The sequence below is a fragment of the Hippopotamus amphibius genome, chromosome 8, assembly GCF_030028045.1.
Source record: "Hippopotamus amphibius kiboko isolate mHipAmp2 chromosome 8, mHipAmp2.hap2, whole genome shotgun sequence".
NCBI classification, from domain to species: domain Eukaryota; kingdom Metazoa; phylum Chordata; class Mammalia; order Artiodactyla; family Hippopotamidae; genus Hippopotamus; species Hippopotamus amphibius.
This window is the reverse complement of record NC_080193.1, coordinates 15,358,399-15,384,238: the sequence shown is the minus strand read 5'-3', so window position 1 is coordinate 15,384,238 and position 25,840 is coordinate 15,358,399. Positions and strand designations below refer to the sequence as shown.

At 48.5% G+C, this 25,840-nt stretch overlaps 1 protein-coding gene across 2 annotated transcripts in view; it reads left to right on the top strand.

Moving 5' to 3' along the window:
* FBXO21 (F-box protein 21) overlaps positions 1-24,046 on the top strand; it is a 38,072-nt gene extending 14,026 nt beyond the window's left edge. The window contains exons 7-12 of one of the 2 annotated variants that reach the window (XM_057745193.1): positions 657-793; positions 3,037-3,216; positions 4,289-4,421; positions 10,310-10,521; positions 11,828-11,985; positions 19,824-24,046. In XM_057745193.1, the coding sequence (XP_057601176.1) occupies positions 657-793; positions 3,037-3,216; positions 4,289-4,421; positions 10,310-10,521; positions 11,828-11,985; positions 19,824-20,011 (1,008 nt within the window). In that variant the 3' untranslated portion in view covers positions 20,012-24,046. The remainder of the gene's footprint in view (positions 1-656; positions 794-3,036; positions 3,217-4,288; positions 4,422-10,309; positions 10,522-11,827; positions 11,986-19,823) is intronic. The other variant, XM_057745194.1, reaches the window with a different exon arrangement.
* The last annotated feature ends 1,794 nt before the right edge of the window (positions 24,047-25,840 follow it).

Sequence of the window (25,840 nt, the reverse complement as noted above, 5' to 3'; positions counted from 1 at the left end):
AGGAAGACTGGAGGAAATGCATGACCAGCTGCGTTATTGACACTGATTTTTTATTTGCTTCCTACTTGCCTCTGTTTTCATATCTGTTCTGTTGCTCTCTCTGAGACTTGTATTTTCTTTGTCATATCTTACACACTTTATTTGAAATGGCCTTAAGTTCTTCCTAGAAGAAGGCGGGCCTGTATCATAGGTCTGCAGACTTTTTCTGTGGGGGGCCAGACAGTGATTTGATTCCTCTTGGTTCTGTAGGACGTATGCCCTCTGTCTTGATGGCTCGGTCCTGCCCTGGTCATGCGAAAGAAGACACAGACCATGCAGAAACAGAGGAGTGTGGCTGTGTTCCCGTACAGCTTTGTGTGTGGACACGGACATGTGAATTTTATATAGTTTTCATGTTTCATGAGATAGTATTCTTTCGACTTCTTTTAGACATTAAAAAATGTTAAAATTCTTCATAAGCAGGCCCTCCAAAAACAGGTGGTGGGCCCGATTTGGCCTGTGGACTGTAGTCTGCAGAGCCCTGATCTAAATAAGTAAAATGTTCATCCACCTAAGCCTGAAAAGCCTCGCACCGGATGCGCAGTAGGTGCCTACTTAGAAGGGGTGAGCAGGTGTGATTCATCTCTGTGAAGCTCAAGCCTTCTTCTCTCCTCTAGGTGTTGATCCGCAGAACAGGAATCCCCATCAGCATGTCTCTGCTCTACCTGACGATTGCCCGGCAGCTGGGGGTCCCATTGGAGCCTGTCAACTTCCCCAGTCACTTCTTACTAAGGTGGTGCCAAGGTGCAGAAGGGTGAGGATTCTTTCCCCCTGTGCTGAGAGGAAGTGTAACAACAGGGGCTAAAGGGGGGCCTGGGGTGGTGATGGAACTGGTTTGTTCTTGATTGTATCCATGGCCGTCATCTGCCTGTGGGGGAAGAGCACTCTAGGTCTTTGTGTCTTATTTCTGAGAACTGCATGTGAATCTCTAATTATCTCAGAGAAAACATTTAATTTTAAAGAACAGGACTAAACGTTCAGGGTCTTATGTGAATCTCAAAGTCCCTTTGTTCTGAAGCAGATCAGTACAAAGAGTTCTTAAACTGTTACTTCTCAGTCTTTCATAAAATCTCCCCCTCAGAGGAGAGGGAAGGAGGGAGGGAGGGAGAGGCAGGGGAGAGGGAACTGAGCCTAAGGTCTTCATCCATGTGCAAAAGCAAATATTCAAGTTCTCAGCAGTGGCGTTCCTTTTAGGCAAGGTTGGTGACCTGATGTGTGTTTTGCAGACCAGGTTTATGAGTTCTGCTTTGTTCTCTTTTTTTAAACCTGTTGTCTTTATTGGACATAAAGCTCCTTTTCAGCTGTAGTCTAGGTTTTCTGAAAGTAGTTCATCAAATAGGTAGAAATAGCTTCTCTTTAAAAATGTCTTCTAGAGGGAAAAGAAAGTTATTTAATTACATCCTGTTATTAGAAACTACTTCCTAATGACTGGCTGTGGTACCCTTCACATAAAGTGACGAGGGGAATGATAGAAAGTATCTGAGCTTTGAAGTTAGGCTGGTTTCAGACCTCGGCTTCCTCCAAGCCTCAGTTTCTTCCTCTGTAAAATGGGGCTGTATTTCATAAAGTGCTTTGGAGGGTTAAATGAGAGAACCCAGTGCTTTACACACGTGGTGGAATTTCTCTTGCTGGTCTCTATATTTCCACCTCCAGGTGTAGGAGATGAAGCACATCTGTGAGTTGGCGCCTCCTCAGTATCCTTATCCCTTTCTCCCTCCTCTCCTCTCTAGAGATGACCCCTAGTTAGTTTGAAAGTATTTGTTATTTCCATGCAAGTTTTAATATTTCATTACATATGTATGTTTCCTTAACTAATAAGTACAGGCTTCCCTTGTTTCCCAAATATCTGTTCCTTAAAATGTATTGGCTGGTTTCTCTTTTGGATAGCAGGCACTCATTTTCCACTATTTTAAATTAGAAAAGTACTTTTTCAGCCCATTCTCTCTCCCTGAATAACCCAACCAATTTCCCTAAATATCTAAAATATTCTTAAATGCTTATATAATGGTCCACCAAGGATTTCTGCATGATATAAAGCATTTAAAACACCAGTTACCATGTAATTTACCACAGTGACCTGTCACTGGTCACATCTGTGTGTGGTAACAGGATCGTTTTTCCTTCTTTAGGCTGCAGTGAACATACACTACAGTGCAGACCAACCATGAAATGGTTGTTAGCACCGCAAGCACCTGGCAGACACAAACACTGAAACCCACGAAGGGCTGGCCCGCGGGGGAGAGGTGGGGAGGGTGGCGGGAGAGCGCGTGGCTGCTGGGCTGCAGGCCCTCGCATCCTGGCTGCACTCTGCTCCTCGGGCCCTGGCTCTCTGTGTCTGCATCAAGTGTCGTGTTGGCTGTGGCTTCATCATTAATCCTAATGACTGGTAGGGTGAGACCCCCACGGAGTCCTTCAGAATGGCCCCAGCTCCTCTTAGCCTGATGTCCATGTGCAGCTTTAGAGTCCGTGTGTGAGGAGCGGGGGTGGAGGCCAGGACACAGCCCTCTGATCTAGAGCAGGTTCCCAGCCTGAGCCTCCCGAGCGCATCTGCAGAACTGAGGCCAGAGCCCTTGTGGCTCCAGGCCCCATAACTTCCATCACAGCCTCTGGGGGCCCGGGATCCACACATGCTAACTGCTGCTACTCTGTGGAATTAATAGACTGCCTCAGGCATTCCAGAAATGTTTCTCTCAACCAGACTTCTGGTAGATAAGCCTGCCAGTGAGTTTTAGAGTTAATCTCTCTAAAAAGCTATATTAAGTGGCATAAACCAGTGCTATTTCTTGAATATTGTTAAGATTGTACCGCAGTCTTAACATAGCAGAGTGTGTGGAAAGGTCAGATTTCAAACTTTGGACAAGGCCTTGATATTTTCCGCGGAAATGTCACTGTGTTAACATTCAGTCTCTGATTTGAGCTACTTATTAGGGGGTTTGAAATATTGACTTGTTCAGCTCTAACCCGAGATATGACTCACTACACATGCTCTCTGGATAGGGCGACCCTGGACATCTTTGACTACATCTACATAGATGCTTTTGGGAAAGGCAAGCAGCTGACAGTGAAAGAATGTGAATACCTGATCGGCCAGCATGTGACCGCAGCGCTGTACGGGGTGGTGAATGTAAAGAAGGTGTTACAGCGAATGGTGGGGAACCTTTTAAGCCTGGGAAAGCGGTAAGGTTTTCTTGGTTTCCAGGACTTCCGCGGTGTGTTCGTATTTGGAGGAGCAGATTGCCTTACAGAGAGTTGTATTTAATGAGCCTCCCTGTGACACGGAGAAGCAGCGGATGCCGTGTGGCACAGTTGGGACAGCTCCAGCTGTCTACCCACCATGGGAAAAAGCTGGTTCCCATGACATAATGCTATCCAGACTGAGGGTGTGCTAAGGGACTTTTCTTTGAGGTCTTTGCAGTGGACTTGGACAAGTTCTCTTTTATAAATACCGAAAGCATAAGCATTCGTCAGTAACAAGTATTTATCGTGTCCAAGTGCTTTGTTAATCTTCTAATTTATACCTTTCTGTCACTTAGATCAGAAAACAAAGTATGAAACAATCTTTCTTGTGAGTCCAAGGAAAGTAGAAATCTGTACATTGGAGTAATCATTTTCTGCCTAATGACAGAATTTTTTAAGAGACTTTTTTTCTTTTAGAACAGTTTTAGGGTCACAGCAAACCTGAGTGGAAAGTACAGAGAGTTCCCAGTTACCCCCTGGCTCCAGACACACACCTCCTCCCTCCTATCAACCTCCCCTCCCCCCCACCCCAAAGCGGGAAATTTGTTACAGTTGAGGAACCTACCTTGGCATGTTATTATCGCCCAGAGTCCGCAGTTTACATCAGGGTTTGCTCTTGATCGTGTACATTCTATGGATTTTGACAGATATAATATATAATGACATGTACCTACCACTGTTGTATCACAGAGAACAGTTTCACTGCCCTAAAAGTCCTCGGGGCTCCACCTGTTCAGAATTCATTTTTAATTTATGTACAGTGTTATTGAGGTGACTGCATAGGGAAAGCGCTTATGGTTTTAACTTAGTGGGGCAGAGAGTTTCTATTTCTTATATATTTTTTTTTATTAAGAGCATTGTGACTGCTGAACAGAGAGGAAGTATCAGAATTAGAATGTATGGAATTTCTGTCCCTTACTTTTATCCATTACTTTTAAAATCTGGGCCTTGAAAAAGAGGGTTTTAACTCGGAAGCAAACAGGATAAAACTCAGATTTCTTCCCCCCCCCAGGGAAGGCATCGACCAGTCGTACCAGCTCCTGAGGGACTCGCTGGACCTGTACCTGGCGATGTACCCAGACCAGGTGCAGCTCCTCCTCCTCCAGGCCAGGCTCTACTTCCACCTGGGCATCTGGCCAGAGAAGGTAATTATTTTACTTTGATGCTTTGCACTTGCCTTAGAGAGGGAAATCCTAGCTGAAAGGCGGCACTTACAAGTTTATCCTTGTGTTAACCTGGGGGTAAACACAGATTTATTCAAAGTCTCCCGGTTTTGACCCTTCGATTTAATTTTTTGTCTCCTTTTAGTCTGCCAAAACTTGGTCATTCTGCCAGGAGGTGCCCATCCTCTCTGTAGTCAGTGCCTTAAACTCCCAGAACCACAAGGCCTCTGCCCTGCCGCTCACCCACTGGTGCCACAAAGATGTATTTTCCCCAAGTCACCCTTCTCAAGGGGGAGCAGGAGTTCGATATTCATCCTCCAGCTGTGCTGTTAGCAACTAAGTTGACATGTAAATGTCCCTGCATGGCGTAGGAAAATGAGAACTTAACGCGTGTTCAAGTCCAGCTGCTGGATGCGTTAAGGACAGCTTATGCCTTTGTGTTGGGTTTTGCTGTTCCACTTGGATCTCTCAGGTTTCTCTCTCTCTCTCTCTCTCTCTCTCTCTCTCTCTCACACACACACACACACACACACACACACACACACACACACACACACACACACACACACACACACACTCCCTTTAGCCAGCAGGAAGCCCTGTCAGAGGCCACCATGTTTGGGGTCAGCACTGCTCCTCGCGAGCTGTAGGTGCAGCACCTGCAGGAGCAGCCGCTCACTCCCGTCACACCCTTGCTTGTCCATGGGAATATGTTAATAGTCCACTTTGTTAAGATAGCCAGGTGAGAGAATTGAATTCTAAGCTCTCAAAGGAACATCACGATAAAATCATCAGCGCTGTCACTAGAGAGTGGTAAAATCTTCCTTGAGAAAGCAAATAGTCTCAATGACTCAACAGTGCTTAGGTTTACGCTGTCTCATTTATTCACAACATCAGAGACCTACCATAGTTCTAGGAAAGGATGCGTCAGGAAAATCCCTGGCTTCTATCTTAAGATGTCATCTGCAGCCCAGGCAGCAGCTGTCCTCCGAGAACACCCATGTGATCTGATAGAAGAGTTACTGGAACATCAGGCTCTCTACCAAGGTCACCACCTGCCTCCCAGAACCTTGTTGCCCAGAATTGGATAGTTTACTTTTATGTTTTTACTTTATTTTTGGTACCAGGATATACATAACTAATTCTGGTCACTTTTTACTGTACATTAGCTAAGGAGTTCTGTGATATTTTGTAAAATGCAGAGGTCCTTTCGAAGTGTGGTTCCTTATAAGTAGATTCTGTACTTAAATTACACGTCAGCCTTAGAAGGAGGAGGGTTGGCATCGCCTTTGGGAGGAACGTCTACAGAAGCCCCGGCATCCTTCCCTTTGATGACAGGCTCAGTTCAGGGCTCCTGTGCTGCCTCCAGGGGAACCTCCTTGGTATCCTCCTCAGATGGCCAGGGTTGCCTTTCTGCCAAGCAAATGTCACTGGAAAAGTTCCAAAATTGCTACACACACACACATTTTTCCCCATGACGGCCATTTATGGGCTGCTGGAGTTGGGCACCTAAATGCTCCTTGCATATGAGATCGGGTGGGGAAAGTGGCTCCTTCCTGTGTGTGGCAACCACTTCCCCTCCATGAACTGTGCTCCAGCTGCAGGAAGGACCCTGAGACATCGGAGAAGAGCTGGGGTCCCCGTGAGGGAGGTTCCAAGGGATGCGGAAGCAGTTAGGATTAGGTCAGGTCCTCTCCAGAGGAAGGGTGTCTGGTGGCCCTAGGAGGCCGGGGAACGATTTCAGAGCACAGGGAGGTAGGTTCCTCCAGTGGCGGGGTCATCTGGGAGAGCGCAGGGCTGCACACCTGTAACACCTTCTGCCAGCCCTTTTTGGGGTGGATAACTGGTTTTATTTTGGGGGGGTTTGTGGGGGTTTTTGTGCTCTTTTACAAATAATGAAACTGAGGCACTGAGAGAAGTAATTTGCCAAGGTCTCCCATGCAGGATTGACGGCACCAGACTTCAGATTCCGAGCCCACCCACACGCTTCACCCCATGGACCAGGCCCAGGCGAGATTGTTTCTAAAGAAGCCAGCAGATGGGCGCTTTCTACGCCTGCTGCCACACCTGCATCCTTGTTCTGATCCCTAGTTATCCCTTTCCTCCAGTTTCCACATTTCAGGGGGAGAGTCCCTCAGTTTTCTGAGGTGCACCCCCGTGCTCTGCAGCCAGCCTGCTGCCTGTCCTTGGATTGCTGAGTTTTCCTTTATTTCTCCTCCTGTGTCTGCAGCTCCCTGTTTCTGCTTCTGTTGTCAGGATTAAACGTGCTCAGATCTCTCTCATCTTTGGGGAAAAAAAGGAAAAGCCTCTGATGACAGCCCCCGGCTTTGCCCTGCAGCGCCCCCTTATCTCCCTGCTCCCTGCCGGCCAAGGTCCTTGTCACGGCCTCCCCTGCGCCGCTCAGAGCATGGGGCTCCATTCCCACCCCTCCTCCATGTGAATCGGAAGTCCACGCCTCCCCTCTTACTAAACCTTTCTCCTCATTGCCAAATCCAGTGGATACTTGTCTTTCCTTATCTTTCTTGATTACTTGGAGATCACTCCCCGTGCAAAACATTGTGTTCCTTTGACACTGGTCCCCTGTTCCCAGGATCTTGCTAGTTCCTGTCCTCTGTCTCTCCCTTAAAGGCTCCACACTGTGGGGTAGTATCTAGACTTCTTTCTACTGTGCACTGTTCCCCTCAGTGATCTCACCTGCTCTCCTTGCCTCAGTTGCCATCTGTAGGCCGATGGCTCCCAGATCTCTGATCTCCTGCCTAGACTCTGGGCTCCAGGCCAACGTATCAAGATGTTCAGCGCACATCTGTCCGGGCCTGTCTTCTCCATTATCACATATGCCTCCTGCGCCATCTCCTTCCTTCTCCTCTTAGACACTTTGAACCTGTTTTAAACACTGTAGCCAGAGTCATCGTAACAGAAGGTCAGTTATGTTCCTTCCCTGCTCAGGACCCTCCGAGTGGCTCACCCGCTGTCTGGAAGATCAGGCTCACGCTCTCCGCCATGGCCTGGCTCTGCCCGCCTGCGCTTCCTCATGTCCACTCTGTGCCGCCACAACCGCGTCCTCCGTCAGTCCTGTGCTCTTGCTGCAGCGCTCTGCACACGCATGTCTCTGCCTAGAGCACCTCTCCCGTCCTGCAGCTCCAGCTGCCAGCGGAGGCTGACTTCCGCTGCGCCCCTCCAGCCCCTCAGCACCGCCAGCCCTGCGCTCGCCCTTCCCTGAGGCTGGAGCGGAGCATCCTGCAGCGTTTGCTTCGCCGTCCTTCCCCGCGAGACTGTGCTCTTTAAGGACAGGGACCCTGTCTGTTTTGTCTTTATCATAGCTATTCCCCTTACTCTCAACACAATTCCTGCCACCCAGTCGGTACTCACAAAATTTTATTCAAATGCGTGATTAAGAAATGACAAATTTGATAGATGTGAACGAGGGAGGAGGCTCGAAGAGAACATCCCGATTTTCCAACAAGGGCGACTGTGTGGCCACTTTAAAAGCCTAAAAGTGTGGAGAACTGACCTGTTCCGGGGTAGGAGACAGTGTTCTGTCTGGGGGATGCTGAGTTTGATTTGTGTGACCAGGAGCCGTGGAGTGCCGCATTCAGTGGGGGCTCTGGGCATCAGCATCTGGTAGCTGAAGCCCCAAAAGTAGAAGAGCCCACAGAAGTGGGCATCCAGAGGATGGAGCCAAGAGCTTCAGAGAGATGTCAGGGGAAACCCGCAGTTAAGAGGACAGAGCAGGGTCTGCAAACTCCGGCGCCTGGGCCCAGAGCCGCCTGGCTTTGTGAATATGTGTTGTCGGCATATGACCATGTCCGTTTGTCTGCTGACTGTCTCTGGCTACGTTCCAGCCACAGTTGCAGAGGAGAGTCGTTGAGTCAGAGATGGTGTGGACCACAAAGCCTAAAATATTTACTCTTGGGCCCTTTACAGAACAAGTTGCCAGTCATGGGCAATAGACCCCTCTTCCAAGATCTCTACCCTGAAAGTTGTGGGCTGTTGGAATTCTAGGCCTGGACATTAGTCATGGTGCCCCACTGTCAGCACGGGCCTTTGGGAGCACACTGGGCACGTCTCATGATGTCCTCTCCGTTTCTGCCCTCTCCCTTCACTCCGTCATCCACATACCAAGGGAAGAATGGGGGTCATTATCCCTAAACCTTATCTCCTCCTCTGATATTCAGGGTTCAAGACTTCCTTTGTACTTTGAAGATTCCAAGTTATGTTTCTTTCACTTATCTGGTGGGAAGGGGCTGCCAGGAACTGAGGGGAAGCTGTATCTATAGAAAAGTTGTCAGAAGTAACTAGTTGGAACTGCAGAGGGGACACAAGCTTACTGTGAAATCCAGTGCTTTTAGCTACAAAGGACAGCTGTTCTTAATGTCCCCTACATTACAAGGCCACTGATGGGGGTGGAGGGGGCAAGTGGCTTCGATTGGCTCCTAGCTGGTACTGGTCGAAGCTGGGTTCTGCTGCTTGGGGTTATACTACTCTGTCCATTTTTAATGTGTTTGACAGTTTTCCTAACGGTTAATTAAAATGTTCCTCCTCTGCTTTGGTGTGAAGCCAATGGAGACCTGGGGTTGTGAGTCAGCCCTGGGTCTACATCCTCACTGCACGTCTTCATAACCCTGTGACCTCAGGCAAGTTGCTTAACTTCACTAAGCCTGATTCCTCTTCTGGAAATTGGCTGTGACTGGACTGCTGACCTTCAAGTTGGGAGGATTAAATGAAGTAAAAAATGTGACGGGCTTGGCACAGTGACCAGCAGAGAATAAGTATTCAGTAAATATTGAGATCCTGCAAATCTCATTCTGGAAGACAAGGATGGGGTTTAAAATAATGTCTTATATTGCATCAAACTGTAGTTTTCAAGAACTTTTACAGGTTCACAGTGTATCAGGAAGTAGGGCAGCTGTTACTCATCATTTGATAGGCAGATAATTCAGGGGTTAAAAACAGCAAGATTGACTGATCTGGGGCGAGAATCCAGGCTGCTCTGTCAACTCAGCATCAGTAAGTAGGAGGAGATCCTGTTTCCAAAGGAGAAACATATCAGAGACCCTCATCTAAGAGCTGTGAGATAGCGGGCGCTTGGTAACTGTTCATGTGTGTTAGCTTTCCTTGAACTTGTACTTTTCTGTAGAGGCCCCAGGGTACAGTAGAAAGAGTAGAGCCTTGGGGTTAGGCAGTTCTGCTCTGCCAGCTAGTCACGTAAATTCCTAGGAGACGGGGTTTCTCTCTGTCCACCCGAACACTGAATTCCACTGTGAGTTAAAGTAATCGAAACAGTCGGTAGGATTTCAGAACCCTGATCCTCACATCTTCATTCTTCAAATATAGCATCGTAACTGAGCTGCGCCGATTTGCATCCGCCACTCCGGCGCCCTCTCTGCGACCCCGCGCCTCCTGCAGCGCTGAGGCTGCTCTGTCGCACAGCCTCCTGGTCTTGATTGAAGCAGCTTCGCATTTCGTTTTCCTCTCAATTCATGAGTGGCAGTTGGAAATGTTTCCTTTCTGTGTATAAGAGATTGAGTCCTTCCCCCCTCCCCACCCGCAGCTGACCCAGAACGTTAGAACCTGTTAGCGCTCACCTAGTCCCAGCGCGCTCATGGATGGCAGGCCCTTGCCTCCCCGCCCCATGCGGACTCCAGTCCCCCGTGTTTCCAAGTAGTTCCTCCCGTTCACGCTGGTTATATTTGGATGCCAGGACACCTGATGCTACTCTGGGTGTGTGTAGCACCGATGGGCTGAGAACCTGTGATCACGCAGACGCGGGCCATCAGCCCGGCCCGCCTTGCTGCCCTGCGTCAGGTTATGTAGGTCTAAATCCCGTGCCAGGAAAAAGAAAAGGCCTAAATGAAAATATTATCTCCTAGTCTTTCTGTCTTGTCTTGAAGGTGCTTGACATCCTCCAGCACATCCAAACCCTAGACCCCGGGCAGCACGGGGCGGTGGGCTATCTGGTGCAGCACACGCTGGAGCACATTGAGCGGAAGAAGGAGGAGGTGGGCGTGGAGGTGAAGCTCCGCTCCCACGAGAAGCACAGAGACGTCTGCTACTCCATTGGGCTCATTATGAAGCATAAGAGGTGAGTGCCCTGGCGTCTACCCCCCGAGTGGCCGCAGAGGACACAGCGATGTGAGCCCTGCTTCTGGGACCAGCGTGGACACGCCTGGAGGGCACCTGACCCGATGCAGCGACTGAGGCCCATCGCAGCGAGGACCAAAGGCCAAACCACATCTTTAACCTTTTTGTTTTTAAGAAGCAACTCTCTTTCCTAACGGGGAGCTCTTCTAATGTGTGTAGTGACCCTTCTCTGTGGCGGATGGAAGCCTGTCAACTGCCTTCTTCCTTTCCTCCTTCCTCTCTTCTCTTCGCTGTTCTCACTCTCTCCCGTGCTGTCACTCTCCTTGGATCTGAGTGTGGTAGGGACTTGCTGGGTCCTGGGGTTTGGACGTGGCCGGTGAACGAGACAGACTGCCTCCAAAGCAACTGTACTGATTTACATCCCACCAGAAGGCCAGGAGCTGAGAGGTTTGATTCTCGCCAGCTTGTGTTAGTGCCAGACCTTTAAAAATGCACTTATGTAGTAAATGGCAAATGGCATTTCATCGTGGTTTTAATTTGCATTTCCCTGGTTACCACACAGATTGAGGTTCTTTTCCTGTTTACTAGCCGTTCAAGTTCCTTTGATTAAGTGCCTCGTCAGGTATTATGCTTATTTTTCAGTTGACCTGTTAGTCTTATGGATTCGCAGTTTCTTTCTTCTGTGTATTAGTCTCTATGCACAGATAAGTTGCGAATATCTTTTCTCAGTTTTTGGCTAGTGTTTTCCATTCTTTTAGTGCATGTTTTTTTTGTTTTAACTTTGTTGTGGAAATTTCAAGTGTATATAAGAATAGAGAGAGGATTGGTATGAACCAGGTGATGTTCCTACGACCAGCTTCAGCAGTTATCACAGTGGGGTCAGTCTTCTTTGTTTCACCTCCACCCCCTCCCGCTCCCTCTCCTCCCCGGAGCAGATAACACCAAGTCATTTCATCTGTAGCTATTTCAGTAGGTAACACTAAAAGGTTGGGGCTCCCTTTTTAAAAGGCATGTTAACCATTCTGTTATCATATCTAAGAAAATAATCAGTTCATTAACCTCATCAGATATCTGGTGAGAGTCTGTGTTTCCTCAATTGTCCTGCCATGGATGGATGGATGGATGGATGGATGGATAATAGGAGGGGTTTATGAAGAGAGGCAGGAGTAAAATCGCTCTAGCATGGAGTAAAAGTAGGTAAATCTCTACAAATGTAAGCTTCAGAGAAGCCAAACCATTGTCTCCACATTACACAGCTGCCGCTACAGGGCCCCAGAGCTGATTGGCACTCCTCTTGTGTTCACTAGGTATGGCTATAACTGTGTCATCTATGGCTGGGACCCCACCTGCATGATGGGACACGAGTGGATTCGAAACATGAACGTCCACAGCCTGCCTCACGGCCATCATCAGCCTTTCTATAACGTTCTGGTGGAGGATGGGTCCTGTAGATATGCTGCCCAAGGTAAGTCGCTGGTTCTGTGTGCACACGAAGCACACGTTTGAGCACCCAGATACTGCAGGCACAGGGCGTCGGTTTATTCAGTTGGCAAGTGTCCCACGGCTGTTAACCTCATCGGGGCTGATACTCAGCTAAACGCGGGTGAGTGTGCATTGGTGCGGCCATGCCACAGTTAACCAGTCACTGCCCCAGGGGCCTCCCGCTCAGTCACCACCACAGCCAGGACCCTGTTCTCCAAGCTGTTGCCCACCTCTGTTTTGGTTGGTCATTGCCTCTGCCAGTCAAATTCCCGAAAGTCGTGCTTCCCACACACTACCATGGGCTCTCTCCAGGCAAGGAGGGTCAGCTTGTGCCCTGCTCGTACCGCCTGCCTGAACTGGAAGGCACTGAATGGGCACTGTTAAGGGAGCCACCCTAGCACCCTGAGACTGGCAGCCAATTAAGTTGTGCTCCTCCGGAGACGCCCCCAGTGGCCACTGTGGGAACTGCAGCTCACAGCACTGGCTCTGAGAGCACCTGGGAGAGTCAGCAGGTGCTCGGTAGGTGTTTGGGGTCGCTGCCAGCCCTGACAGGCGCACGCCCAGGGCGCTCTCCTCTTTTTTGTCCTTCCGTTTAATGGAATGAATTTATTGCATGCCTGCCTGTCAGGGCATTCACAATGTTCATGTTATTAATAAAAATGAACGCGAATGCTAACACAGTGCTGCTGTGTGACAGCAGCCTTCTAACATATATTAACTCCGTTCGAGAACTGTAATTAGTCACCCTCATCATCGTATGCATTTGATGCATGAGGAAACTGAAACACATAGAGATGTTTAAATTTTAACTGACAGTGTATGAACCCAGGCAGCTTGGCAAAGAGCCTTCCCTCCCTGTAAGCATCAGGCTGCACCTTTCTGTGTCTGACGTAAAACATCAGGTTTGACCTAAGTCGATATTATGTTCTGGTAAATACAATCATAGAGACGTTGGATGTATGAAGATCTCAGAAGTACCAAAAAGACTAGTAGAAGTTTCATGTTAATTATTGTTAATTCTTCAGAAGCTGAGAGAGGATAGTATATGAGAGAAATTCCCTTTATCGAGACCATGGGTCACCTAACCTCTGTCAGTACGAGGGGAGTCATAAGAGGGGGTGATGTGCTCCCCGTTGTCAGGTGAAGGCACTGGCAGTGATTTTATTTAACTGAAAAAGCTGTGTCAAGTTAAAAAAAGTTATACTACAGATTTTAAAAATCAAGTTATCTGGAAATTGCTGAATGATTGCACCCCCACCAATCACTCAGTGAGCGTTTCACACAGCGCGTCATAGTGCATGTCATGAGAATAGAGGAAGCTGACTTGTCAGCCCTGGGGACCGTGTCTGCGGCTTCACCTGGCACATTCATTGCCCGTCACATGGGGTTGATATCAGGACTTACAATATCTGATATTTGGGTTTCTAGAAGCATTTATATTATTTTTAAAATGGGCTTCTTAGAGTAGGTAAAGCTGGGTATTTGGTTTTACTGTGTTCTGAATTTGTCCAGTGTTCACCTAGAAGTTTCAGGAATTTATCCTAATTTTAGGTCAACATGTGCTGTAAGGTTTACAGTCAGAATACTATAATGACTTTGTAAAAAAATAAAGTAATATCTGTTTGTCAGTTTCATACTCTCTAAAATTAATTTGAGAGAATATTTTAGACAACATAAGCTAAATACTTAATCATGCACCTTCTATGAATAAGGACATTTCTCTGCATTACCACAGCTACATCATTACACCCAACAAATAAAAATGAGTTCGTAGTATCTAACAATCAGTATTCAGATTTCTCAATTGTCGCAAGAATGGCTTTATAGGTACGTGTTTATTCATTTCTAAATCATGATCCAGCCAGGGTTCAGGCACTGTGTTTGGTTATTAAGTCTCTGTAGTCTCTCTTAGAAAGAATCGTTCCTCATTTCTCATCTTTTTTCCCTTTTTCACAAGATTTTGACTTTTTGTAGAGTCCAGGCTGGTTCTCTTGTAAGTTGTCTAAGATTCTGGATTTGTCTTACTGTTTCTTTGTCTGTGTGTTGTCTGTAAACTGGAAGTTAAGCCTGCATTTGGTTAGATCGGGTTGGTGTTTTTGGCTGGCGTGTGTGTGTCACCTTGCATCTTGTCCAGAGGCCCGTGGGTACCATGTCCCATGTTAGCAAGGCGGAGTTCGGTCATTGGCAAAGATAGTGACTCACTAGGAGGGACTGCTTTCCCTCTGTAGTTAACAAGAAATCCATGGGCTCATACTGGGGCATCCTGGGTACATCCTGTTCCCCCATAACCTTTATCCTTATGTTTGTTTTAGCACCTCTTGGCTCTTCTTGCCTAAATCATGATGTGAGAATTACAAAATGGTGATTTTCTACTGCGAGTAGACCCTCCAGTTCTGTAAACCAGAGGTCTGCTCTCCTTCCCGCTCTTCCTCTTCCTCTCCTCTTCTCCCCCCTCACCTTTCTCCCCTCTCCTCCTTTCTCTCTTGCTCTCTCTCCCTTTCTCCTTCCCCCGTCCTCTCATAGACCACTGGATTTTTTATTTAGTCATTGTGCTATAATCATTTGGAACAATTTTATGCTCATATTAGCCCACATTTAGCCAATGTGCGACCTTGAGAGGCTAAACTTTAAAAGCACTAATTTAAGTATACTTTTGAACGTTTCTAGGTTATTGTATTTGCATTAAATTATTTTGGTTTTTAACTTTTTCTTGATCTAAATTTTCAACCTTTGGCTCCAGTGATCCTAGTAATCTAGACAGAGCCCATTAATGAATAGTTTTCTGTTTTTTAGCTCTCCACAGAGAGTTGAAGAGTGGATTATAAACCACATACATGCGTGCCATCCTCAAACAGTTTTAGCCTGCACAGTTAGAGAGTTTTCCCTCAATGTGTTGATGGGCTCTGCAGCATCTTGCATGTTTGTAATTTTTGTTCCCACTAGGGGGCGTGCTGCAGTATTTTCTTGGTACCAGCGACTCCTTTTCTCAACTTCTCTGCATACTTCTTAGATACTGCAGAAAATGTCTATCACAGACGCTCTGAATTTAAGCCAGCTGCCTATATTATATGGAAGGTCAGGAATTCAGCTGTGGTGTGAAAACCTGGTTCTTACACGTTTTCTATGTATGATGATAAAGCACCTGGTTGAATGCTTGGGCAGTGGTGTGCCCTCACCCTGTGTCAGTTTCCTTTTCCATAATTTGTCTTCCACTTCCACACTAAGTTTCCACCGTACTCCCCTGCCCCCCAGCACACACACACAGACCCTGGCAGTCTGCACATGCTGGCAGCTGTGTGAGGATTCCCTGCATCAGGGCTGGAGTATAAATTTTCAGCCGTCTTGGAGGGCGATTTCGTTCTCTCTTTTAAATTGTCAAAAATCCCCAGTGCTCATTCTTCTCTGACCTGGCACTTCCCACCTCGTCCCTCCACAGGAGACCCACTCACACAGGGGGCCTGTGGTCCCTTTGTTATGACAGCAAAACAGTGTCATTCATGGGACTTGCCTGGTAAATTGCGTTATATCCAAACTCTGAGTTATATCCAAACTAAGCTGCAACCAAATGAACCAGTTGCAGGCAAATGCTTACTGTATGTTTTGTATAAGTACACATAAGACAAGAGAATTTTCTTTGAGTGCATATAGTTTTATGTAGCTGCATATATGTATGTTCATAGAAGAAGGACTAGAAAGATAGACTCAAGGTCATAGTGGTTTCCTCTGGAGAGAGGCCAACAGGTGCCCCCAGAGGACTCATGGGTACTGTTGCCAGACTTTTACAGGAATGTATTCGTGTATTTTGGGGTAGCTGAAATTTTTAAATCAAATAAGAATACAACATTTCTCTGAAAATTTTAGGGGAATCAGAAATTCTTGCCAAGATTTTTCCAGGACTTTTAGTAGTCCCTGTTTAATATTTTGCTCTTTATTAAGTTTTGTATCACTTAGATTTCTTATTCCTCTTCAAATTTTTTTTAAACTTATTTAGCGGATTGGGAATTTTTTTTCCCCTTCATAATGTGTAGTTGTCAACTTTAGTGTCTTGTTTGCTCCTTAGAAAGTTTCTTTTAATAGTACATTTTTCCTGTTTTGCTGGGAGTCCAGGCGGATAAACACACTGAATTCAGTCCGAGCTCCGGGTTAGCAGCCAGGAGCAGGGCTGTGCACGCCCTTGTGGACCATCTCCACCCCTTTCGTGGTTTCCCCGATGTTCTGTCTGTATTCTTCACACCTCTTGTCTTGGGCCCACGTTCAGAATTCTGTGCAGCAGCTACCCAGTCGTGCTGTCCTTACACACCTGAGATCATGACCTGACTGTGACCTTTCTGCCCTCCTGCCAGCACTCAGACGCCAAGTGTTAGCTGACACCGAGCTGCTGCTTAATATACATAGAGAGATAAAGAGAAGCGATGCTGAAACGAGTGTCTGGCTTTCTTCAGAGCAGGTGCTGGACGCATGGGTGTCCTGTGCATTGGTTTAGAGGCACCTCTGGCCCCTGCCCACGCGATGCCAGCAGCAGCCCCCAATTGTGACAACCAGAAATGTCCCTTCAGAGGCAGAATGGCCCCCAGATGAGAACCAAAGGGATTTTTGTCTTTCGATGGCAATCCCAGGTTCTTTGAACATCTCAGGGGCAAGAATAGCCAACGGAGAGGCCGCTGGCCGAGTTCAGGGTTCAGGCTCCAGGCCGTGGTTGCATCCCCCTGGGCTTCCTCAAGGCAGGTGTGCCCGTAACTCATCACTCGCTGCAGGAGGGGCGGGGGGCGGGGCGGGCAGAACAGCAGATTTTCTCAGCCAGTGGCATTTTGAAATGCCCACCTTTTGGGGTTTTGTGTTTTTTCTTTTAATGTTTGTTGAAAATAAACGTAAAGGAGGAAGTAAAGTCATCTCCAGAGCTCTAGTAGTAGCAGTAGGGAAAGATCAGAGTTAGCACAGCCCCCAGTTTCCTCTTGGACCACGGGCACCCGTTCACAGGGGCAGCTCTCTGATCTATCCCAGCCCTTCCTCCCTGACCTCTGCTGGTGGGACGGTGCATGGGGACTCTTCATCGGCTTCCCCAGCCCCGGAACTGGGCATCCGGATTTGAGCCCCGGCTGAATCCTTGGGCAGGGTCCTTACTCCTGCTGCTGTCAGCTCGGCCGCAAGAGGGTGTCGTGACCGGAGCTCCTCGTGGAGCCATGTGAGCTGGAGCCTGTGCAGGTCCCGCCGAGTCTGGCGTGCTGTACGTGCCCAATTTAAAGGAATTCACCTAGAATGTGTAGCCGTATATACATGTCACGTAGCAGTGCAGGTATGTGGCCTTCCTGGCTTTTTATAAGTGATAGATGTTTTTGCTCACACTTCCCCCATAGCATCTTGTGTTTTTATCTTGTCCCTTCATCTGGTACAAAGTCTTTTGCCTTTTCATTTTCTCTGTCTTTCTGCGGCTGTGATTTTCAGTTCCACAAGATGAAATAGTGCTGATACTGCTTGATTCTGCTGTCTGCCCTCTTGTGGAGGAAGCTGTCTAGGAGGCTCTTGGGTGCTTCCTGATGGGAGGGACTGATGGTGGGTTGGGCTGGGTGGGTGGAGCTCAGTAAAACTTTAATCTGATTTGGCGGGTGGAGCTCAGTGGCACTTTAATCTGCTTGTCTACCAATGGGTGGGGTTGAGGCGACCCAGCCCTGGAGCTTACAGGCTCTTTGGTGGAGCTAGCTAATGGTGGACTCTGGGAGGGCTCACGCCAATGAGCACTTCTCAGAACCCCTGCTGCCAGTTCCCCTGTCTCCTCGGTGAGCCACAGCTGCCCCCCACCTCTGCAGGCAACCCTCCAACAGCAGAAGGTAGGTCTGGTTCAGTCACCTGTGGGGTCACTGCTCCTTCCCCCTGGGTCCTGGTGAGCACACTTTTTTGTGTGCCCTCCAAGAGTGGAGTCTCTGTTTCCACAAGTCCTGTGGAGGTCCTGCAGTCAAATCCTGCTGGCTTTCAAAGTCTGATTCTCTGGGGATTCCTCCTCCCGTTGCTGGACCGCCAGGTTAGGAAGCCTGACGTGGGGCTCAGAACCCTCAGGACTTCTGTGGTATAACTGTTCTCCGGCTTGTGAATCACCCACCCAGCATTTATGGGATTTGATTTTAACATGATTGCGCCCCTCCTGCCATCTCATTGCGGCTTCTACTTTGTCTCTGGATGTGGGGTGGTTTTTTTTGGTGAGTTCCAGTGTCTTTCTGTCGATGTTTGTTCAGCAGTTGTAATTCTGGTGCTCTTGCAAGAGGGAGTGAGCGCACGTCCTCTTACTCCGCCATCTTGATTCTCCTCCCCCCATAGCATCTTGAAAACAGGTTGCTGGTTTTCCTGGCTGCCTAGGATTTTACTGAATTGATGTGCCATCATTTTTTTACACAGTGACCTGCAGTTGCACATTTAGACTGTTACTACATTTTTTGCTCTTCTGAGCGATGCTGAGATTATCTCTGAACGTTCATCTTTGCTCGTGATTGGTATGTGATTTCCTTAGCGGTGTTGTTTTCTCAAACTTACATATCCCCAACCATAGAATAAAGAAACAGCCTAAAACAACTATAAGCACAAAAGTTCTTGAAATCCTCCCATCTTGTGGTAAAAAAGTTACAGATTGAATTACAAACTCTTTCCCCCTGTCCTGGAAGACAAACGTCCGTTATACAGGCAGTGCTTCTGGAAGGCTCTCGCGTTTATCCTGTGTACACTGGGTGGAGGGCACCGAAGGTCCTGAATGCGCATTTCTGCATTTCAGATGTATAAGTGAGCTGTTGAGTAGAGAGCCAGCTGCATCGTCGGTGTTAGTTGGCTAGGCTTGCGCAGGGAGACTCCCTGAACTGATTTTGACAACAGGTGGTGTTGAGTGTGGCTCGTATTGATGGGAACCAAGGCTGCCCTGGGACACAGTCAGAGTGGAGAGGCCTGCCTGGCCAGCTCCTTTCTGGTCCAGGTCACAGAGGACAAGGGTGGCCCCTCCTGACTGGGGGCCACACCCAGTCTAGGGCTGGGCCTCTGTGGCGGGCAAGGAGGGGCCCACAAGGTACCATCCTTTCCTTGGGCCCATGGAGGAGCCATTTTTCAAATAGCTTGGAAAGGGGGAGGCCATCTGAAAGGATTTTGGCCTTTTTATCATTCCATTTTAAAGGAGTCTTATTTTCCACTGCTTTCTCTAGTGGCAAAATGGGGAGCAGGGAAGGGAGGTAGCGTGGCTTTCCTAAGAGACGATACAGATGCCATGACCCCTATCCCTGAAGGGTCCAGAGGCGCGAGCCGCTTTTCATCCTCCCCTCGGACCCCGCACCAGCCCTGCGAGCTGGCTCCTCGCCCTCGGGAGCCGCGTCCAGCACTGAAGGGCACTGGGTGGGGAGGGGCAGGGGAGGGTCCTGGCAGATGAGGAGGATGGCAGGGAGAGACGTGTGACCGGGTGCTGAGGAGGCTTCCGAAGCTCCACCGCTGGCGAGAACCGAGCAGGCTAGCGCACCCTCAGCCCGGACGAGTGGCTGTGTGGGGGATCAGGGCAGAGATGCCTGCTGAGCCCCTAGGGTGCAGCCCCCGAGGGACTGCTGGAGTTTTGCTCAGAGAGAAGGAAAACAGTCATGTTCTGTGCAGAGCAGGCACGGGGCCCCTCGCTCCCTCCCTCCAACTCCAGTGGCCTCGCTGCCTGTTCCTCTTCCCTCCTCCAACTTCCGTAAACGTCTGTTTTTCCTTTTCCCCACCTCAAAAATGCACTCAGAAGGGCTGATAGGAGGTTCTCTAGATAAAAGATGCTGCAGAAATACCAGTTTTAATGAGAATGTCCATGTGCCTCTCTGCCAACAGAGAACTTGGAGTATAACGTGGAGCCTCAGGAGATCTCGCACCCCGACGTCGGACGCTATTTCTCGGAGTTCACAGGCACTCACTACATCCCGAACGCAGAGCTCGAGGTCCGGTACCCGGAGGATCTGGAGTCTGTCTATGAAACGGTGCAGAATATTTACAGTGCAAAGAAAGAGAACGTGGAGTAAAGTCTAGGGGGACATTGTACCTTTGCTGCTGCTGCTATTTTCCAAGAGAACAGGATTCCGGATGGAGACGCCTCCACGGATCCCTCTGGATTCACACCACCAGGAAAGCCACTTAACCAGTAGTGCTGGTTGCCTCCTACTAAGTTTAAACCACGTGTGCTCTCCTCCAGCTGCAAAGACAATGTTGCTCTCCGCCTACACTAGTGATTCATTGAAAGGCACTGTGTTCAGTGGCATGGCTTGTACGCGTGTCCTGTGGTGACAGTGTGTGACATGCTGTCTTCATGACATCTCACAGTTGACCCTCTCATAACCATTCTTTTTCTTCACTTCCCATGGTGTCTGTCCGCGTCATCTCAGAACGTTTCGTTTGCCGGGCAGGTGGGGTGTCTGTTTGCAGTCATTTCCCTCTGATTTCTCTGTGGAACGTGTACGCTCCTCAGTCAGGATTGTCTGTCCTTTACCCTGAGTTCAGTGCTTCTTCAGGGCTGAGGCTCTAAGTGATCTTGGCAGCATCTTGGATCTGGAGTCATTAACAAGCTAATGGTAATCAGAATCATTTGAATTTATTTTTTTCTAATGTTTGAAACAGATTTCAGTCATTTATCCTTTTCTTTATTTGAATTGAGAGAATGACAGTTTTGCCTTCCAGATTCGTCTCTTGGATTTACGCTCATATCTCTACGAATCACTAGTTTTCTATTTTATTACATAAAATTCTTTGAGAAAATGCATAATAATAGCCTTTGTGAATGGGGTTTTCCACATTCATCTACTATTCCTCCCTTTAAAGTGTTTTTTTTTTTTAATCTACTCCAGTATCATAAGTAGATCTTAAGTCAGCGTTGAGTTCTCTTTGTAGTAGGAAATACAATCTGCTGTTAAAATGTCTGCTTTTAGAAACCGTACTCTGTGGTCTCTGAAGACCAATGAGGTTTCACTTTTATAACCAGAGAAAAGAAGAAATAACGAAACTTAGACGTTAAGAAGGAAAGGAGAGATTTCATGCTCCCTGTCCTTCCTTAGAATCACTTCAGGACCTTTTTGAATGTTGGGGTAGATATGGAATATCTCGTTTGAAGAGCGTGTGCTCTGTGGGGAAGGAGATGCAAGTGTGGCCCGTGTTCTCGAGTCACCGTTGCCGTGAAAGCACTGGGAGGAAGTCTGTGCTCAAGCCCCCGGGGAGGCCGGCTTCATATCCGGGTTCCGCTGGCACCGACCCTTTCCGTGTTCGTGGTACCTCAGCGTGAAGGTACCGAGTCTTAACGCGGCTCTGGACTCCCTCCGTTCTTGATCCGCCCCTTCTCCAGCGGGCTGACCTTGTAGTTAACCAGTAGGCACTAACTTCTGGAGTCAGGACCTAGTTACTTTACTCTCTTAAGTTTAAAAGATTCCAGTCGCTCTCGTGAATGAGGCTTCGGGGCGCGGTCCAGCCGCGCCTCGCTGCCTGTCCATTTGCATGCAGTATTGTCACACCCTGTTTGATGACTGCCTCTTATTTACGCTTCGGAAACCCTGGGATGACCGAGGTTTGGGGACACCACCCGAGACCACTCACTAGCAAGTGATGGCTGGTGAGCGGTTACTCGAAAGCGGTGGGGATTTGGCTAGCCGGCTCCCTGCAGCCGCAGTCAGCTCCGGTCCAGGGCCCGTATTCCTCGTCTGTCCAGTCCAGAGTCAGGTGATTTGGACTCGCATTTGAAATTGTGACCACTCACAGCCCCCGGCCTGCCGCTTGAGGTTGGGGGTTTTACACTACTCTCATTTAAAGGTGAAGATTAGATACGATGGCATTAATATTCATGAGATGCTTAACTAAGAATCTGTGACGCATGCTGAGACTTATAATTGTTGGTTTTCTGGTTTGATTTCCTTTTTTTTTTTAGCGTAACATCGAAGCCAGGAAAGATGGTTTTTCCTTTACTGACCCAATGTAAATATGTATCTAGACCGTTTCTAACTGTCTCTTCATGAATGCTTCGTTTGGCTTCAGGAAGCCTGTGTCACCTGTGTAAGTTGGTCTTTGGGCACTTTATATTTTTCTAAAAACGTGTTTTGGATCCTGTACTCTAATAAATCATAAGTTTCTTTTTAAAATTTTTCCAAACGTTTTCTCCACTTTAAAAACCCCTGTTATAAAAGTAGAACTTTCACAATGTTGAAATATTAAATATTTGGATATAGTAACTTCTTTTCTCCTCAAATGAATGCCAAGGTTTTTTTGTACAATGATTAATAAATGGAACTTATCCAGAGAAACCACACAAATGGCCTGCCGGGTTTCGTTCCAGAACAGAAAGCCCAGTCGTGACAACAGCAGAATCCCTCCCAGTTCTCATTCTGATTGAAATATGCAAAAATTTGCTCTACTGAATTTTTCTTAACATCAGTGAACGAACAGGGTGCCTTTATACTAAGATTTCCCTGCCAAATGTTAATTTTATGAGCTGGCTAGTCATCTTGAGAGTGTCTGGTTGTAATGTAAAGATGGCAGCCTTTTAATTATGTCAAGTGTTGTAAAGTGAGAGTTGCAGATGCTTTGAGGGAAACCCAGGTTCTTAGTGTGTCGTTAATGCTGACCCAAAAGCTGCACACACTCGGCGTGTCCACAGCATCCCGCCAAGCGCCACTTCCCCATGCTGTCGCACCTGTGCTGTCGCATACAACACGGAAAGAGGTGGTCACGGCTGAGCAGTCACCAGTTTCACGCACTGCAGTGTTTCTCAGAGCCTTTCACATGCTGTTGTACATTGTGACTGTCCGGGAGGGGAGTGCAGTCATGTCTTCCCAACATCTGAGGCCCTAGAACTTTCCTCCCCCAACACACCCGCATACACAGAGCATCCCCGAGGCCCAGGGTTTGCAGACGTGCTTTGGGAAACACTGTCTCAGTGAGACGTCAGTTATGCCCAAACCTAGTCCACGTCACCAGCAGACCAGTCTTGCCAAGCATCTCGTTTCAAAACAGGATCCATCTAATGGGATTTTGAAAGGCTGGCTTTGTGGTGTCTGTGTCCACGCCTCGTAATAGATCTCCATTAAAAGTGCATTTACACTGCAAAATCATGTTATTTCGAAAATCAGCATTAACTCTTGCTCAATCCGTTTTTTTCTGATATCCACTTAAAGTCTTATTCTACTTCTAATGTCTGAGTCTTTCTTAATGTAGTAAACTGAGTCACGCTTTTGTGTCCTGGGCTCTGGTCCACTACCACGAGGCCCATTTGCTGTAAAGTGGCGGGGAATGTATCTTTCCCTTCATCCATGTTCCAAGCTAGTGAAATTGGACTGCCAGCAGCCTTTTTGTTGAAAAGTGTCTTGTGGCCATAATTATCAGCTGTAGCTCTTCATGTTTTTTGTTTGTTTTTTGGAGGGAAGGAGAGACTGTTCACCTAGAAGAAATGCAGAATTTGGCTCTGTGACAGTTTGGTTTTGGAGACATTAACAGCAATGTCGCATGTATTTCCTTGTATCGCGTGCTTACTTCAAGCCCAGGCACCGGCCTCAACTGTATAACCCTCACAGCAACCCTGTAAGACGCGGGCCGGGCAGTGAGTATTTTTGTGGGCTGCATAAGGTCTCTGTCACATATTCTTTGGTTTGAAAAGTGTTAAAAAACATCCTTAGCTTAAGAGCTGTGAAGAAACAGGCCATAGGCTGGATGGGGCCTGCTGGCCTGTGGGCTGTAGTCCACTGACCCCTGCTGAGGTGTAGGCCCGCCTCGTTCCCTGAGTGGACTGCTCGCAGGTGGGGAACCTGGCCCTGAACCCAGGGACCTGACCTCTGAGCTCAGCTCCCCGCAACCACACTGCCGACAGCCTCAGCAACTACCTCGCAAATGTCTTTACCCTTTGCCTTGCTGCAACCTTAACTTCTTGCGTTTCAGTTCTGAGAATTTAGAGTCTTGAGAGAAAAGAACATTCCTTCGGTGAATAAAATTTATGTGCAATTCCAGAAGAAATGTATTATGGCCATTTAGCAATGATTGTATTAGGGTAATGCTAGTTCTGTAATAAATAGACCCAAAAATGTACGATGGCTTGAACACAGAAGAACTTTCTTGCTCGTGTAACACGGGGCAGGGGAGCGGGTTGGTGGGAAGCCCTCACGCAGTCACCCAGAGACCCAGACCCACCAAGTGTGGCTTCCCAGAGCATCTTGGGGGAGGGGGTGAGCGTGGAGGGACACGTCTGGGAGGGCTCTTGGGCTGAGGCTGGGAGTGGCGTTCACCACATCCCCTCACCTTCCTGCAGGTAGGCCAGGACGGAGGAGAGGGAGCACAGGTGGCAAGTGGTGTGTCACTCTGGGTATGCCCTTCCCCTGTAGGACGTGCTGCCTCCTGGGGAGCCGGCCTCTGAAGTCAGGCTGGCTGGCCTGCCGGACACCAGGGTGTGGGCGGCTCAGTCCAGAAATGTCATGCTGGTTCCTGCCACAGCAAGACCACAGGCAGCGGGGGCTCCTCAGGCCACGCGGCCACCTCAACCCATCGTCCCCGCAACAGATGGCCTGGGAGGGGAGGAGTGGAGACCTCGCGGGGTGAGCTGCACCCGGTACTTCTGCCTCAGTAGCCAGAACTCGGGTCACCGACCCACAGCCTAACTCCAGAGGAGGCTGGCCAGTGGCCTCCTGTGTGTGGGGTGTGGACAGTGAAAGGTTTGGGGTCCCCGCCTTGTCTGTGCCTCTCACCCACTTCCTGTCCAGCTGGGCCGCCCTCCCCATCAGTGCATGCCCCCTCCCAGTTCCCATTCACAGCTGAAGCAGGGACAGGACAGCTGCCATGGAAACTCCCACGCGGAAGAAGGAGGAGACACACAGCAGGCCCTGGGGGCTGGCTAATGAAATACTGCTGGGCAGGTGGGCGTCGTGAAGCCCCCTCCCTGGGGGGCAGAGGGGAGGGTCGTGGCACTCTCTGGGAGGGAGTCCCTCGCCCACTGCTCCCCGCGCCCCATCCTGCCTTCTGGGGCCCATCTCTCTGGTCCCATCACAAGAGGGTGCTGGGAGTGCACCTGCCCTGCAAGCTGTGTAGCTTTCACAGCTCCCGCCCCAGACCTTCATTCATTTTTACAAGCTTTTAATCCCCCTGGCCACGATTCCCACAAACACTTAGCAGGCTACCACCTGCTTCAGTGTAGCAGCCCAGGTGCCCTTCCAGCACTCCCAAGTCGGCTTTGTTTTCTTGCTTCTCTACCTGGCGCCTGTCCTTTCCTGACCTAGTAGCGGCCGCCTGACTGTGCTATCGGCCAGAGCTGATTCTCACTCAGCGGGGCAAGTGTCTAAGGGGCCTCACCGCTCAAGCCGATTTCCATCCTCCTCTCTCGCTGTGGTGTCCAGAAGCAGTGCCTTTCCCAACATAGGAAGCCTGGGATTTCCGACTCTTGTTTTAGTTCTAAACCAGCATGTTTTTGCCTGAGCGTTCCTTTCCCTCATCCCCTTACTGTCAGCAGGAAAGAGCAACCAAGCACCCTGTATTCTTTGACAACTTCCCCTGGACTCGGTACAGTGCCGGCGGCTCCGCCTTGCAGACTGTAAGCAGCAGTTTAACCAAGTATAAGCAACCTCCCAGCCACCCGACTGCTGACACCACATAGTTTAGTGTTTGGCACGGCGGTTCTTTCAAGGGTTGTTTGTTTTTGTTTGGGGATTTTTGCTTGTTTTTTTGTGGGGTTTTTTTGGTTTGGTTTTTTTTTTTTTTTGGTTTTAGGTTTTAAGTTCAAAGTGGGCTCATTTTTCCATAGGAAACTCTATTTCCTGCTTGGCTGTGCAAAAAAAAAGAAAAAAAAAACCTGAGGACAATGATGGCAGTGTCTTCTGGGGAGTAGAAAGAGCTAA